We start from the raw sequence: 16,457 nt of genomic DNA, 5'->3' as shown, positions 1-16,457 counted from the left end.
CATGGCTTTACCAGAGATTCCTGCAGTGTCTCCTGGGGATGGAAGTCCTGTCCTATGTGAGCGTGCCACCAGGCAGAGCAGGCTGAGGCAGTGCAGTGCTGCTGCACTACAGGCAAGTTCTATTTCAGTATCAGTTCAAGGCCAGGTTGGACACAGGGGCTTGGAGCAAGCTGCTCTAATGGAAGGTGTCCCTGGCCATGGCAGAGGTTGGAACTGGATGAGCTTTAAGATCCATTCCAACATAAACTAGTTTGGTATAATATGACCTTTTCCTCAATGGGAATGCTTTTTTGCTGTTCTCTCCTAGAAACTTGGAAGCAGGTTGAAGCTTCACCCATACACAAGCAGTGTGAACTGAATCACTTCTATCAGCAAATACCCTCGTGTCTCATGTGTGGCTGTGCTTTAAACTGAAGGAAGCCATACTCAGCCCCCTACAAACCCATCTTCTACATCTATGAGTAACAGATCTGCTGTGAAAGCAGCCAGCACATGGCCCAAGTGTGGCAAGTGTGCACACTCAGGGGTGTTGATTTAATGGCCTGAGTGCAGCAGCTGAGGTTTCTACTGAAGAAGACACAAAGCTCAGGCTAGGAGATATGGGAAGAGACCTGCATATAAAATACACAAAACCATCTTTTTCCCTGTGAGGGTGCTGAGGCGCTGGCACAGGGTGCCCAGAGAAGCTGTGGCTGCCCCATCCCTGGCAGTGTTCAAGGCCAGGTTGGACACAGGGGCTTGGAGCAGCTGCTCCGGTGGAAGGGGTCCCTGCCTGTGGCAGGGGTGGGGCTGGAGGAGCTTTAAGGTCTCTTCAACCCAAACCATCCCATGATTCTATGAAAGCCAGAAAGCCAAGATCCCAGCCCTGCTCCACTGACATTTCCAAGGAGCAATGAGCCAATAACCAAGAAGCTACTAAACCCCCATCCCTGTGCAAAGCACTTGTGTTGGCAGAGCTGTGTGTTATGTGCTGCAGTGACAGGGGTCTGCAGCAGGGCTGGATCCCAAGGGATGCAGCACAAACCCCTGGGCTGCAGTGTCCGGTGGCAAACCAGGGTGAGCAGAGCTGTCCCAGCAGGTACTTACTGTGTGAGAAGCGCTGGGTGATGGGGGTGCCAGGGTAGGGGTAAGTGCGGCTCTCCCACTGAATGTTTCCTTCTTGCACTGCTTTGATAAAGCCGTGATAGCACTGATGGGCCACACCTGGGGAGAAACAAGACAGCAGCAAAATTGGGGCACATTAGGAACAAACTGTGACTGCACAGGCAGCATGACAGCAGCTAGGAAGAACTGTATTTAGCCAGGCTGAGAGAGCTGGGCTGGGGCAGCCTGGACAAGAGAAGGCTCCTGAAGGGGACACCTGAGAGCAGCTCCAGTGCCTAAAGGGGCTGCAGGAAAGCTGGAGAGGGGCTTGGGACAAGGGCCTGTAGGGACAGGCCAAGGGGAATGGCTTGAACCTGCCCAAGAGAGGGGAGACTGAGAAGAGCTCTTAGGCAGAAGCTGTTCCCTGTGAGGGTGCTGAGGCGCTGGCACAGGGTGCCCAGAGGAGCTGTGGCTGCCCCATCCCTGGCAGTGTTCAAGGCCAGGTTGGACACAGGGGCTTGGAGCAGCTGCTCCAGTGGAAGGGGTCCCTGTCTGTGGCAGGGGTTGGAGCTGGAGGAGCTTTAAGGTCCCTTCCAACACAAACTTGGATTCCATGATTCTGTGATGAGTCTATGATTATAAATAAGCTGGTGGGAATTTGGAGGATTACAGAGAATAGAAAACAGGGACTGGGTGAACGTAGCAATGAGCAGTGTTCACTGAACCAATTCATTGTGCTTCTGCCATCCGTCCCCTCCAGCCTGGCAAACAAAGCCTTGGGAAAGGTCAGCCCGTGAGATGCCTCCACAGGGCTGGTTTTCACTCTCCTCTGCTGCAGCTGAGCCCTGCTGTCCCCTCATCACACCCCAGAGGAGCTGCCCTTCCCTTTACAGACCTTCCAAGGAGAAACAACCATCACCCTCCTAACACCAGCCCTGGTCAGCCCCAGAGCTGTGTATCGAGCACACATGACTGTGTGTGTGCTGAGAGGGGCTGGATCCTGCTCCCTACCCAAAGAGAAGCCTCTGGAGGAGTTCTATGGCTGCATTGAACTTGGTGGCTTCTGCACTACAGAGGATGCCACAACCTGCCCAGAGACTTTGCCAAGGATTTGCTTACTGGAAGCTCTGCTGGGAACAGCCCCAGTAAGGAATCGCACTCTGGACAGAAAGCAGGAAGTTTTATTAATGAAATGCAGGGTCCTCAAGCAGCTGGTCCCAGAGAGTCATGCAGGAAACGGGATCTAACTATAGGATTTGATAGCAGATGTATCCTGACAAACAGGAAAAATTAGCTGGGATTAAAGGAATCAATGCCTTACCTCCAGTGACCCCTCACAGGCTGCAGTTACACTGCCCTTTTGTGCTGTCATGGCCACAAAACCAGTACAGCTGCCCTGTACCACACATCCCCTGGGATGGGGGACTCCAAGGACAGCTCCAAGGCCAGGCTGTGCCTCAGGCTGCTCATCCCTCCCCTTCACTGCAGGGATGTTTCCCAGTCTCTTTTGGGGTGAATCACCGGGTGTTTGATTCCAGCTGCATCCTTTCCATCTCTAAGGCTGCTCCAGGAACAAGTCCTGGGTGAGAAAGTGCATCCAAGCAGTAACTCAAGGGCTGCTGACACTTGAAATCATAGAATCCCAGCTTGATTTGGGTTGGAGAGGACCTTAAAATCATCCAGATCCAACCCCCTGCCATGGGCAGGGACACCTCACACTAGACCATGTCACCCAAGGCACTGACCAACCTGACCTAGAACACTGCCAGGGATGGGGCAGCCACAGCTTCTCTGGGCACCCTGTGCCAGCGCCTCAGCACCCTCACAGGGAAGAGCTTCTGCCTTATCTCCAACCTGAACTTCCCCTGTTTCAGTTTGAACCCATCACCCCTTGTCCTATCACTACAGTCCCTGATGAAGAGTCCATCTTCAGCATCCTTGTAGCCCCCTTCAGACACTGGAAGCTGCTCTGAGGTCTCCATGCAGCTTCTCTTCTCCAGGCTGAACAGCCCGAGTGTTCTCAGCCTGCCTCCATACAGGAGCTGCTCCATCCCCTACTCATCCTCATGGCCTCCTCTGGACTTGCTCCAACAACTCCATGTCCTTCTTATGCTGAGGACACCAGAGCTGCACACAGGGCTGCAAGAGGAGCAGGATCACCCCCCTTGACCTGCTGCTCACGCTCCTTTTGATGCAGCCTTTCAACAGGGGTGCAGGCTGCTGCTGCCCCAAAATAATGCAAAATGAGTCCTTTTGTGCTGCTGAAGTAGCTGTGCTTTAACCTCCAGCCTGTTCAACTGTGGGCAAGGCAGCAGGTGCCAGGAACCTGAGCAATGCTCTCACACGTGCAGAGGAGTCCACAACTGAGCCATCACCCCACACAACACCCAAAGGCATCTCTCACCTGACACTGTCTTCCCCTCATGCAGCAGTGTGCCTCATTCATCCACATTTACCTGGGGGCTCCTCTTAATCTGCTTGGGTTTAATGAAACCTGCACTCAAAGCACATGTTCCCAGTGGAAACACAATGGAAATTCCAGAAACACTGGAGCAGAGCACTTAGGTTATATCCTTCTCCAAACCTTACCTACCTACCTGTCATATCATACCTATCTAGCATTAAAATATCCCCATGAGGCTTCAGGATGAACACTGTGTGGAAGCAAAGAGAAGTATCTGTGTCTCAGGGCTACTCTTTGAGGAAGTGTGAATATGTAGATCTATGTTAATGTAGACTTTATGCACCACTTCTCTTCAGCAGAGCTGTAAGAACCTGACAGGGCTTTGCTTCCAGCTGTAAGCATGAACTTTGGGAAGGTTATTACCAAGCAAGGTGTAAAGGAAGCACAATTACAGCCACATTAGCCATGGGATCTGCTGGGTGGTGGGGGAAGCTGAGTGCCAGGTCAAGAGGGAGCATTCAAAAACAACCTCAGTGAGCTGCTCTGTGCTGGGGTTTCACTCCTTTACACTTCAAAGAGGCTGAGGGGCTCAATTCTGGGCTGTTATCAGCAGTGCCTTGAGCAAAGCAAGTGACCTGATGGCTGGAGCCGCTGTTTTGGTACCTTTCAGGATTCAGATTTCCCAGATGAAGGGGAAAACAAGAAGCAAGGCTAAACCAAAGCAAAGAGCAGCTGGGTTACACATCCCCAGTAACAGAAATGCCCCCTCACTACAGGGCTCTGTACCTTTGATGAGTCGATACCACTGTTTGCAGACAAGGGCAGCAGTTTTGTGCTCCTGATAGGGCGAGAGGAAGGAGAGGATATATTCCAAAACCTCTTCAGGAAGCTCCAGCATTGATCTGTTGTGCCTGGTCTCCTCCACCTCCAGCTCAGTGTGTGGCTCATCATCTTGCTCCATCGTCCCCTCCACCACGGCGTCTTCTGGATCCACAGCCATGAAACCATCATCTTCACTGTCCGAGGAGCTGGCCATGGCATTCCACTTCACAGCTTCAGGAGGGGAAAGAGAAAACAGTAAGCTCACAAGGAACATTAATAGCACCAGTGGCCCCAGCTGGTTGCTTTGCACTGTGGGGCCAGGCAGTGATGGGGAAAGGGATCCCCACAGAACTGAGAGCAACCCAAGGTGAGATGGGATGGAAGCGACATCTCTGCAGATCCTGCTCCCTATGAAACCAGTTTTGCCACAGAGCCTGCTCTGCCCCAGGCAGCACAATGGGGAAAAACATCCCAGTCCCATTCCCCCTTAACACCCCCATTTTTTCTTTTTCTTCACAGAATCCCAGCCTGGTTTGGGTTGAAGGGACCTTAAAGCTCCTCCAGCTCCAACCCCTGCCACAGACAGGGACCCCTTCCACTGGAGCAGCTGCTCCAAGCCCCTGTGTCCAACCTGGCCTTGAACACTGCCAGGGATGGGGCAGCCACAGCTTCTCTGGCCACCCTGTGCCAGCGCCTCAGCACCCTCACAGGGAACAGCTTCTGCCTAAGAGCTCAGCTCAGTCTCCCCTCAGGCAGGTTCAAGCCATTCCCCTTGGCCTGTCCCTACAGGCCCTTGTCCCAAGCCCCTCTCCAGGTTTCCTGCAGCCCCTTTAGGCACTGGAGCTGCTCTCAGGTCTCCCCTTCAGGAGCCTTCTCTTGTCCAGGCTGCCCCAGCCCAGCTCTCTCAGCCTGGCTCCAGAGCAGAGCTGCTCCAGCCCTCGCAGCATCTCCATGGCCTCCTCTGGCCTCGCTCCAACAGCTCCAGGTCCCTCTTGTGCTGCTGCCCCAGAGCTGGAGCAGGGCTGCAGGGGGGCAGAATGTGCTGTTCAGCATCGCTCAGTTGGTGCTGGCAGCTGGGGAGGGAAGGTCACGCTCCCTCCTGTCCCCCAGGATTTACTGCTGCTGAAAGCTGGAATATCAAATCTTGTCTCTCCAGCTATTCCGAACACCTGCAGTGTACGGTAACGCACCGACAGAAATACACCAGGAGATAAATCCACCTTAACAAGAGGCTGAGGCCGATTTCCAGTTGGCACAGCCTGCAGTTATCCCTGTGCTTGCACTGCAGAACAAATCCCTGGACCTTATTTCTTAGGAAGCAGCTGCCCTGTTTTGGGAAGTGGATCCTTTCCCCTTCCAACGCCACTGGGTGATGACCATGGGATGGAACATCACTGCACAGGCATCGATAGCTCAAACCACAATCCCACTCATAAAGATGGCTCAGGGGCTTTGTCTCCCAGAAACTCCCATCACAAATTCCCTTTGCATCCTTTCCCAGCACAGCAGGTTGTAATGAAGGGCCCAAACCAGGGCAAATGCCAGTTCTTAGGATGATGAGTTTGAGTTCCTCCCGATGGCATGAGGCAGAGGCTGCCCACATGGACTGGGATGATGGGATGCAGATCAACCCAGTCCATGGGATAAATCCCACCTGCAGCAAGCCCAGGAAGCAAACCCACAGCTCAAGAGGAAGACAAGAGGCTGGGCAAAGATGGATTCTTCCATGGAATGTGTTTGAGGTTGGAGGCTTCGATGGGCAGCTCCCATGGAGGAACAGCAAGGTTAAAAGGGGTGAACAAGACATGGAAGGGTGAAGTTCACCATACGGTGTTCAATACATCCATCCTGGTGCAGAGGGGTTTAACAGCAGCCTCTAGGTTGGTCATTCAACAACATCCCAAGTCAGAAACCCACAGAACAGTTGAGGTTGGAAGGAAGCTCTGGAGGGCATCTGGTCCAAGGCCCTGGTCAAGCAGGGCCACCTAGAGCAGGCTGCCTGGCCTGTGTCTACAGACTCTTGAGTACCTCCAAGGATGGAGACCTCCCTCTTTGGTGACCAGTGACACCAAATGTGCTGTCATGGTCCACACGACCAGTGACAGGACATGAGACAGCAGAATGAAGCTGCTTCAGGGGGAGTTCAGATTGGATATTAAGGAAAAGTGCACTGGGAGGGTGGTGGGTCTCTGGAGCAGTCTCCCCAGGGAAGTTCTCATGGCACCAATCCCGTCACATTATTTAGCTTTAGGTAAGCCTGTGAGGAGGAGGGAGTTGGACACAATGGATATTATGGGTCCCTTCCAACTCAAGACACATTCAGACACAGCTTCTAGCCCAACACACTTCAATACAAGGAGGTAGTAGTTTGGTAAAAACAAACTCTCAGTACCACAGAAAACATGGATGGAAGGAATTTAAGTTACTGGTTATGAGGAATCATAAAACCATAAAATGGTTTGGGTTGGAAAGGACCTTAAGCTCATCCAGTTCCAATCCCCCTGCCATGGGCAGGGACACCTCACACTAAACCATATCACCCAAGGCTCTGTCCAACCTGGCCTTGAACACTGCCAGGGATGGAGCATTCACAACCTCCCTGGGCAACCCATTCCAGTGCCTCAGCACCCTTACAGTAAAGAATTTCTTCCTTATCTCCAACCTGAACTTCCCCTGTTTCAGTCTGAACCCATCACCCCTTGTTCTATCACTGTAGTCCCTGATGAAGAGTCCTTCCCCAGCCTCCCTATAGCCCCCTTCAGATATTGGAAGCTGCTCTGAGGTCAACTAAGTTGTTGTAACAAGCTGCCAGAGATGCAAACTGTAGGGACTGGAGTGACAGAACAAGGGGTGATGGGTTCAGACTGAAACAGGGGAAGTTCAGGTTGGAGATAAGGGAGAAGCTGTTCCCTGTGAGGGTGCTGAGGCGCTGGCACAGGGTGCCCAGAGAAGCTGTGGCTGCCCCATCCCTGGCAGTGTTCAAGGCCAGGTTGGACACAGGGGCTTGGAGCAGCTGCTCCAGTGGAAGGGGTCCCTGCCCATGGCACGGGTTGGAACTGGGTGAGCTTTAAGGTCCCTTCAGCCCAAACCAGTCTGGGAATCTCCAACTGCCTTCCCCAGCTAAACTCAGGGTTTTCCCAGGCTGGCACGCACACAGGAGCCATGGGAATAGCAGACAGCAGAGATTCAGGGTGGAAAAGCTTTCCCTGACAACTAATTCCTGCTCAAAACCTGACGTTTGACAGCATTGCTCTGCTTTTGTCAGCCCCAGGGGCTGTCAATCTGCACTGGAAACCACGTCAAAATGAAACTCCCAGTTCCCATCCTGACAGATGCTCTGGTGTCTCCCGCGTCACAAATCCTTCTCCGAGACAATGTTGTGACAGAGAGGGGCTGGAACCCCCTGCTGACAGCAGCAAACTGCATTACACAGCAGAGAAAGCACCGATTCCCAAGGGTTAACAAATGGAAAACGAAGGGAAAAAAAAGAACAAGTGGAGCTGGGCTAAAAAAAAACTGATTCAACCCAGAGGGCTGGGGCTTTTCCAAGCCAAAGCATCCATCACTGTGAAGAGCATGCACTGATCTCCAGCCTGACACAGCATGGCAGGAAGCCAAGCTGCTGGTATTCCAGCTTCTGGATGCGGGGAGGTTGGAGGAAGGCGGGTTGGGAAACTGGAGCAGCACATGCACCCAGGCAGAGGAGGTGTTTCACAACCGAAGAACGTGCTACAGACCCAAACAGGAGCCTGGCTGCATCCAGATCAGATCCAAGAGGACACCTGTGGGTGACAGCGTGGAGCGTAAGCCTCGGCTCGCCAGGCTCCCACAGACGTGCTGTGGTGCTGGGGTTTGGAAGCAGAGGTTGTGTGTGATTCCCAACGGCAACATCCCAAACCTGCTGGAAGATGTCAGCTGGGAAAGGCAGGAATGAATGCTTGCCTAGGAGGGGTTTTCCGATCCTTAAATCCCAATTTCATTTCTCTGGAGTAGGTTTGGGAAAAACACAAGCTCATCACAGGCGCAATCACAGCTTAAGGGCTAGAACAGCATCTCTAAGGCCAATTTAAGAAGACGGGAGGAGCAGGAAACCCTTCACTGCCTCAAACATCACCCAACTGTGCACATCACAGAATCCCAGCCTGGTCTGGGTTGGAAGGGACCTTGAAGCTCATCCAGCTCCAACCCCTGACACGGGCAGGGACCCCTTCCACTGGAGCAGCTGCTCCAAGCCCCTGTGTCCAACCTGGCCTTGAGCACTGCCAGGGATGGGGCAGCCACAGCTTCTCTGGGCACCCTGTGCCAGCGCCTCAGCACCCTCACAGGGAACAGCTTGTGCCTAAGAGCTCAGCTCAGTCTCCCCTCAGGCAGGTTCAAGCCAGGAACACAGGAACAACAGACTGGGAATAACAACCCCTGAGTGCAAAGCATCAAAACCCTGTCCCAGACCCCTGCTCCAACACTGGAAAAGGGAAAAGCAAACCATGTAAGGGAGCTCAAGCATCCCAGGCAGCTCCTATTAGCAACTATTCAGCTGATCCACAGGAGAACATCCCATGGAGGTGTTTTTCCTACATCAGAGCAGTGTTTCTGTCCTGCTTGCCCTTAATGGGGATGCAGGAGGTGCTTTCTCACCCATCCTGGCTCTCAGACACTCTCTGGTTGCACTGAGGGGGGCTGCAGCTTGGTCAGGGCTAAAATGAACCTCAGAGCACTCCAGAAGCCGCAGGGAAGGGATTGAAGCACTTGTGTCTCATCCAAAAGTACAACTCCATTAAGTTGCTGGGATGCATCCAACAGCCCCACTCTGCTTGGATCGATCTGCGTTGGTCACCACGAGCCCCTTGAAGCATCATATCCCATTTTGCACCCTCCAAGCCTCTGGTTTCCGAGAAGAGCCTTTATACTGCAGCAGCAGCAATGGTTTATGGTGTTCAGAAATCAGGCTGAAGCTCTACCAAGGAGGAATTGCAGCTACTTAAAATAACACCTAAGGAAACGCTAGAAGGGCAACTGAACGGGGCTGTGCCAGTGCTGATCAGATTGGCCCTTCCTAAAAGCTGTGTCTCTGCCAGTTGGCACAACACTTTATAACTCTTTTCCTCCTTTCAGAGCACTTCAATTTTCCCTCTCACCCCTCCTGGAATTATTTAAGAACCTGCTATTTATTCTGCTAAAGTAATTACCCACTGCAGTGGAACAAACAGATCACAGAGTGATGGTTTGGGTGGATGGGACCTTAAAGCTCCTCCAGCTCCAACCCCTGCCACGGGCAGGGACCCCTTCCACTGGAGCAGCTGCTCCAAGCCCCTGTGTCCAACCTGGCCTTGAACACTGCCAGGGATGGGGCAGCCACAGCTTCTCGGGGCACCCTGTGCCAGCACCTCAGCACCCTCACAGGGAAGAGCTTGTGCCTAAGAGCTCAGCTCAGTCTCCCCTGTTCTGGCAGGTTCAAGCCATTCCCCTTGGCCTGTCCCTACAGGCCCTTGTCCCAAGCCCCTCTCCAGATGAGGACTATTAAATGTGGACAGAAAGAACAATGAGGTTTAACACTCCTTGAAGCCTGGCAATGGTATCAAGGCAGGCTGCAGCCTGCTCCTGCAAACCCCCTCTTGACCCACCAAGGTTTTCCTACCTGCAGGCACCTCTCCTGGTTCCATGGACCCCCATTCACAGATGTGGGTGGCATCAGTGGTTCCCATCCCGAGCTACCTCCTCTTCTCCACAGCTCTCGGCTGCTTTAAGAAGTGCCTGAAGAACCCGCAGGCTTTTCAAGTCAACAGATTTTAGTGGTGGTGGGGAAAAGGCTCCGAGGGAAAGCTCCTGACTGGAAAGAAGAGGCCGTACAAGAGGACTGAGTCAGAGCACGTTACGCACCAGGGAACGCTCATTTTCGCATGCCACAAAACACTTCTCTCTCCAAACAGGAGTGCAGTGGTGATGTTCTCACCGGGGGAAAACTAATGAAGGTGTGTGAAAGGACCCAGCCCTGCTCCGGCTGGAAGCAGACAGGGACTCTGTGAACAGAACAGGTAATTGCACTTGGCATGCAGGAGCTCTGGTGTGCAGTTAGGGCTGGGAGATAGCAACCAACGCGCTCCAGACTTCCTCAGTTGCCTTTGCAACTGCTTATTGGGCTTGTCAACAGCCCCATCACCACAGCAGGGGAGCATTTATGGAGATATTTAGACCTTTTGGGTTTATTCTCTTACCCACTTTAAACTCTCCATCAAACAGACACATTTAATAGTAAATTTTAGGCTGCTTTCCTTGCAAAACAAGCCTGTATTGGGAAAGGGATTATTTTCCATGACATTGTATTGTATGGTGCAGCTGTGCCATCAGCAGCAGCTTCCCCCCACCTCCAGTTTGGTTTTCCTACCATCAGTCACCCTACAGAAACCTCAAGCCCTTTTCTAGTGATAAAAGGGAAAAATACAGCATGTTTCCTAGCTAGAAGTGCTATTTAATGAAAGCAACAGCACAGGGAGCAAAAGGTCTGTGGGAGCCACTGGATTCAGGGTAGGGATAAACACCGATGATGTTTCCAGTCCTTCCAAACTGGCACCAGTTAAATCACCCCATTTGAAACCCAACTTCAGGAGAGGTTCAACAGTGAGAGGGAAAAAGCAGATTTTAGTCAAGAAAAGGAAAACAAAGCCTCTGGAAAGCAAATGATGAACAATATCCTGGCTGGGGGGCTGTGGAGCATCACCCGGAGGAGCAGGTGAGACCTCGGGATCCCTGCACCACGCTTGTCTCAGCCCTGCAAACCAGGCAGTTCCAAGCACTTTGAAGCAGAGCTTTCCCCTTTCCTAACCCCCTTTAGCTGCTTTTCCACAGGAAATTGTGTTTTTGCTTTCACGTAAGAGCCACAAAGCCAAAGGTTTCCTAAATTCCCTCTGTGAGTGTGAAGTTCAACTGCAGACCTTGCGGCACAACCTCCCTGCCTGTGCTTTGCCTGTTAAACCAGGCTCTGTACAGAGAATCCAGAGGCAAATTCCAAAGGAGCTGACTTCATTCTGCAGTGCCAGCTAACCTGCACCACGCTGGGATGAAGCAGCATGAGAGCAACTGAATGGTAATTGATATGGCTGTAATAAGAAGGTTTTGTTATCCCGAAATCCTCCTGCTCTGGTGATGAACCAACTCTCAGCTCCTCCTGATTCCTGCTCAGTTCTAGTCTAAGCTTTCATCTAAAGCAGGAATATAATATTCTGCAGCAAGATTTATTGCACAAACAGCACGGCAACCTAAATATAAATCCTGCTTAACCCATCTTCCTAGAGGAGCACTGGAAATGAGAAAGGAAATTGGATTTATTCTAGGAAGACAAACCTCCAGGTGGGTTCTACACTTGGTTTAGTGCACAGCTCATGAGAACAAGAGGGAAGAGCAGAGGTGAGTGATGCTGCGCTGCAGGTGTCCACAGCAGAAAGGGCCATTCCCATCTGCTGATGGAATAACCAGGACAAAAGCTTGGAATTGGCCAAAAAGCTGGATAAAATCAAGAATTGGACCAAGAAGCAACAGCACCAGAAGCAACCCCTGCAGAAAACTGCCCAGAGCACCCAACAACCAAACAACAAACGGTATTTGGAGGCTTCCTGATTTCTTTTGGCACTGTTATGAACCTTTAAAAGGCTGTAAGTTGTTTAAAACCTGTCAAAAGCAGAGAAGCTGTGGCTGCCCCATCCCTGGCAGTGCTCAAGGCCAGGTTGGACACAGGGGCTTGGAGCAGCTGCTCCAGTGGAAGGGGTCCCTGCCCATAGCAGGGGTTGGGGCTGGAGGAGCTTTCAGGTCCCTTCCAACCCCAACTACCCTGTGATTCCATGAAACTCAGCTTGATGGGCATTGGCAGTGCAAGATAAGCTGTTCTATTACCTATTAGGTACCACTTCAGCTCACACATGTGCTGTTGGCCAAGAAGCCTCAAATTTAATCCCACCAGGCATTAAATACATTGAACCTTTGGTTAAAAGGGTGATGCAGGTGGGTCAGGCACCTATACATAGGGCACCGTGCTCTTTGGGCTTCCCTACTGGAAATTCCAGCCTCCATGTATGCACCTTCAACTCCAAATCAGTAACTGCTCAATGACATTACATCCATCCAACCAAACCCCAGCAATATCCCTGCCAGTGGCAGGGGGTTGGAACTGGATGATCTTAAGGTCCTTTCCAACCCAAACCGTTCTATGACTCCATAATATCAACCCTAGCTGGGGTTTTCCAAATGCAGGAAGGCTCATTCCAGCAGCTTAGACCCATATTTGGCTTGTTTTAAGACCTGCTCCTCTCTGGGGCAATAAAGGGCTGCTCTGCATCGAGGTTTGCCCATCCCCTCCACTGAACCCTCCCTACACGTTGTAGGGCTGAGCATGGAGCAGGATTTGGGGCTCACGCACTCCATCTGCCGGCTCCCTGCCAGCTCCTGCTGAAGCTTTCGCCTGGCCTGAACTCGATCCACCAAAACAAATCATCGTGATTCACTGCACAAGGAAGGCAAAGCTGCAGCCGAGCCAGCAAGCGAGCCCTCCACACGCAAATAAGAGGCTTTGGGACTTGGAAAGAGAGGATTTACCAAGAAAATGGGCAGATGCTTCTCCTGTTGGAGCGTATGTTGAGGATAACGAGCTTGTACAGATAAAAACAGCTGATGGGATTTATTCAAACCTGTTGGTGATGATTCAACAGCAAGAATTTGGTAACAGCAGCAAATACATCACAGCACATCCTGAAAGAGCTGTCACCTTCCTCCTTCACTGAGGCAGCACAGCAGGGCTGGAGCTCACGGGCACCACCTGAAAGCTGCAGGAAACCTGGAAAAGGGCTTGGGACAAGGGATGTAGGGACAGGCCAAGGGGAATGGCTTGAACCTGCCCAAGGGGAGACTGAGATGAGCTCTTAGGCAGAAGCTGTTCCCTGTGAGAGTGCTGAGGTACTGGCACAGGGTGCCCAGAGAAGCTGTGGCTGCCCCATCCCTGGCAGTGTTCAAGGCCAGGTTGGACACAGGGGCTTGGAGCAGCTGCTCCAGTGGAAGGGGTCCCTGCCCGTGGCAGGAGTTGGAGCTGGATGGGATTTAAGATCCCTTCCAACCCAAACCAATCTGGGGTTCTGTGATGACTTGTGGGGACAGCATAAATGACACAGCACTCCCTGCTTCTCCACAGACATCTCTTTCACCCACGAAAGCCACCCAAACTGGTTCATCTCTATACAGGTTTCAGGTAAATGAAGGCAAATTTACAGCTGAACCATGTGGAAAACACGTGTTGCTGACCTGAAACCCAGCCCAGGTCTGACTGCAGGAAAACACAGCCTGAAAACACCAGTGTGAAACATCATTTCTCTATTTTCCATTTTCACACAGCCCAAAGCCCATTTCTACATTGAAACCACCCAGAAAACCTGCCCAGGCCAAAGAATTCCATGGAAATGTCTTTGGGAAGGGTTTGCTCACAGAAACTAGGAGGTACCCAAACACATTGGCTGATTTTGCCAGGCTGCAGCAGTGCTTTTCAGTGCGGTTGGGATGAATTTTGAGACAACCACATCTTTCCTTTGCACTGTACAGCCCAGTGACTCCAACCAGCTGCTCCCAGCACAATTCCCACTGCGGTCCCGGAGGTGCCCACGTGCAGAGCAAACAGTGCCACAGGAAAAAGCACCATGGCAAGTGTCAGAGTCCGAGCCGGCACACGACTTCCTTGGCCAGGAAAGCCCTGGATCACATCCACCTCCTCAGCTCAGCCAGCACAACAGGCAGCTCAGGAATGTCGCTTCCTACCCGCATCGCCTGTGGGTGAGTCTCTGCTGTCTGCAGCCATCAGCTTTTTTCCTGCTGGGAGCTCCTCTGGTCTGCAGGGTTCTGAGCTTCACTGAGGGCACTCACAGGGTGTTTCCTCTCTCTTTCCTGTCCTGAGAGACTTGGGGAGTTTGAGGATCATAGAATGAATCCCAGCCTGGTTTGTGTTGGAAGGAACTTAAAGCTCCTCCAGCTCCAACCCCTGCCATGGGCAGGGACCCCTTCCACTGCAGCAGCTGCTCCAAGCCCCTGTGTCCAACCTGGCCTTGAACACTGCCAGGGATGGGGCAGCCACAGCTTCTCTGGGCACCTGTGCCAGTGCCCTGAGACCTTCATCCTTTTGTTGACTCAAGCATAAAGGGACAACAGGATCAAGAATTAGTGTGAGAGGGAAAGCAAACTGCATAAGCTTTGTTTCCAAAACAACCCTGACAAAAGGCAGCACCGAGAAACAAGACGTCCTTCAGCACTTCAAGAGACTTAAATAATCAGTGTCAGCTCCCACACTGCAGCACTGACCACAGAAACCAGGCAACCTCCTGTTGCTTCACCCAGTGGGACAAACAGTCAAGATGAAGGCTTCCAACACTGCTGCAACATTCCAGTTTAATGTTTCACTGCAGGAACTGGGAATGAAGTTTAATGCTCAGACAAATCAAGTGAAGCAAACACAAGGTCAAGGTCAGGCAGCCGGTCGTGCCAAGTGCTCACACTGAAGCCTCTGGTTTCGCCCTGCAATGTGGTCTTTGGCTTAGCACCCGCATGGGAAAGAGGAAGAGTGGGGAAGGATTTCAGTTCTGCAATGAGCAAAGTTGCTCTGCAGCTGAATTCACACCCACAATGTTCCTCCAGCCACTGGGAAACGCAAGTGTCGAGCAGTCACTGGAGAGATTTCATCACAAGGGAAGATGAGCTCAAGGCTACTTCCAAGCCAAGGAGAAGAAGGATGCACTGGGAAGAGCCGTGTCTTCGTGCAGACTCAGTAGCCAAGGCTCAGTTTAATCAATACCCCAGTGTTCAGATGGTGCTGACTCGGCAGCAGCTGGTGCAATGGTGTGATTGTGGTGAGCAAGCAGGGCGCTGAGATATCTCACACCATCTCCACATGGACATCAGCAGTGTCTGAGCACAGCAAACAGTGTTCTCCTCCTGATCTTAACTCCTTGCTGCTGGGATGTGGCACACACTGGGTGTGTAACACACTAACATGGGTTTTCATGATGTCCACTCACCTCAAATCCACATTTCACTTTCAAACCAGTCTGTGTAATTCCTGGTAGGGAGCCTTTGAGGAAAGCTGCCAGCTCTAGAGTTAACCATCTAGTAAGTATTGCCCAGGAGCAAGGCTGGGTCACCCCACAGAGAACTGAAGGGCAGAGCTGTTTAAACAGCAATTGCAACAATACAGAAAGTATTTTCTCTCTCCCAGCGGTGGGAAAAAAGGCGTTTCCATGGATAAATCCACACCCAGACAGAAACCCCTCTGGCCACAGAGCTCCCACCTGCCTGACACAGCTTCCAACACCTTCACACATGGCACAAGCACAGCGTCGGGTGTCCCAGTGCCAGGCTCACGGTGATTAACTCCATTTCATAGATACAGAAGCACTGAGAAGCTGAGGTCAAACAAGCCCTGGGCAGCACTGGGATTACAACAGAGCATCCCAGCTCCCTGACCTGTGCTGAAGAAATGGGGCCACCATCTCCCCCCAGTTCAGATGAACACAGCACCAAGAGCTCTGGGTTTGAGCTGGAAACGATAATGCTGATCAAAGAGAAAGAGGTGATGGGGAAAACAGGAAGATTCCTGAAAAGCAGGCACAGATTTAAGTGCTTGCCTTGACAGCCATGAAGAGAGCTCACCCAGAGCATGCCCAACCCATCACTGGGGGTTGGTAGCAGAAGATACCAACTAGGGAGGGCCAGCACCCCTCAGTCTCTGGGATCTGAGCCTATGTACGTACCCCTTTGTCACACTGGATGGAGAGAAAAGCGGTGCCTCAGGCTCTGCAGGCACGAGATGTCAGTGAAGGGCATCACCAGAGCCTGGTTAAGAGGCAGGCACGGGTCTGGCTGAGGCAGCATGGTCTCCTCCTCACCCAAACCCCATCAGAGCCACTGGCAGTCTCCTGCAGTCCCTATCAGTGCAGTGCTGGCAGGAGCAGAGGATTCCTTTCAGACGTTAGGGAGGTAAAGCAGATGGGGAGGGAAGGAGAAATACTTTCCTCTTTGGTGATATGAGCTTGCAAAACAGCCCGCAGGGTGGTGGCAGCTGCAACCCTGTTATTACAGAACAGGGAGGACTGCTCTGTGTCCCCTCTGAGGCTTCAAGGGACAGGGA

General features: G+C 52.1%; 1 protein-coding gene across 4 annotated transcripts in view; it reads right to left on the bottom strand.

The window, feature by feature from the left end:
• FBXO42 (F-box protein 42) overlaps nucleotides 1-16,457 on the bottom strand; it is a 48,457-nt gene that overhangs the window by 28,104 nt on the left and 3,896 nt on the right. For 2 of the 4 annotated variants that reach the window (XM_034068299.1, XM_034068300.1), the window contains exons 2-4: nucleotides 9,945-10,136; nucleotides 4,274-4,540; nucleotides 1,087-1,203 (exon numbers count right to left, since the gene is read on the bottom strand). In XM_034068299.1, the coding sequence (XP_033924190.1) occupies nucleotides 1,087-1,203; nucleotides 4,274-4,540; nucleotides 9,945-10,011 (451 nt within the window). In that variant the 5' untranslated portion in view covers nucleotides 10,012-10,136. The remainder of the gene's footprint in view (nucleotides 1-1,086; nucleotides 1,204-4,273; nucleotides 4,541-9,944; nucleotides 10,137-16,457) is intronic. The other 2 variants (XM_034068302.1, XM_034068301.1) reach the window with 1 other exon arrangement.

This window comes from Melopsittacus undulatus, chromosome 12, assembly GCF_012275295.1.
Source record: "Melopsittacus undulatus isolate bMelUnd1 chromosome 12, bMelUnd1.mat.Z, whole genome shotgun sequence".
In the NCBI taxonomy this organism is placed as follows: domain Eukaryota; kingdom Metazoa; phylum Chordata; class Aves; order Psittaciformes; family Psittaculidae; genus Melopsittacus; species Melopsittacus undulatus.
The sequence above is the reverse complement of the archived record's forward strand: the minus strand, read 5'-3'. Positions and strand labels throughout refer to the sequence as shown.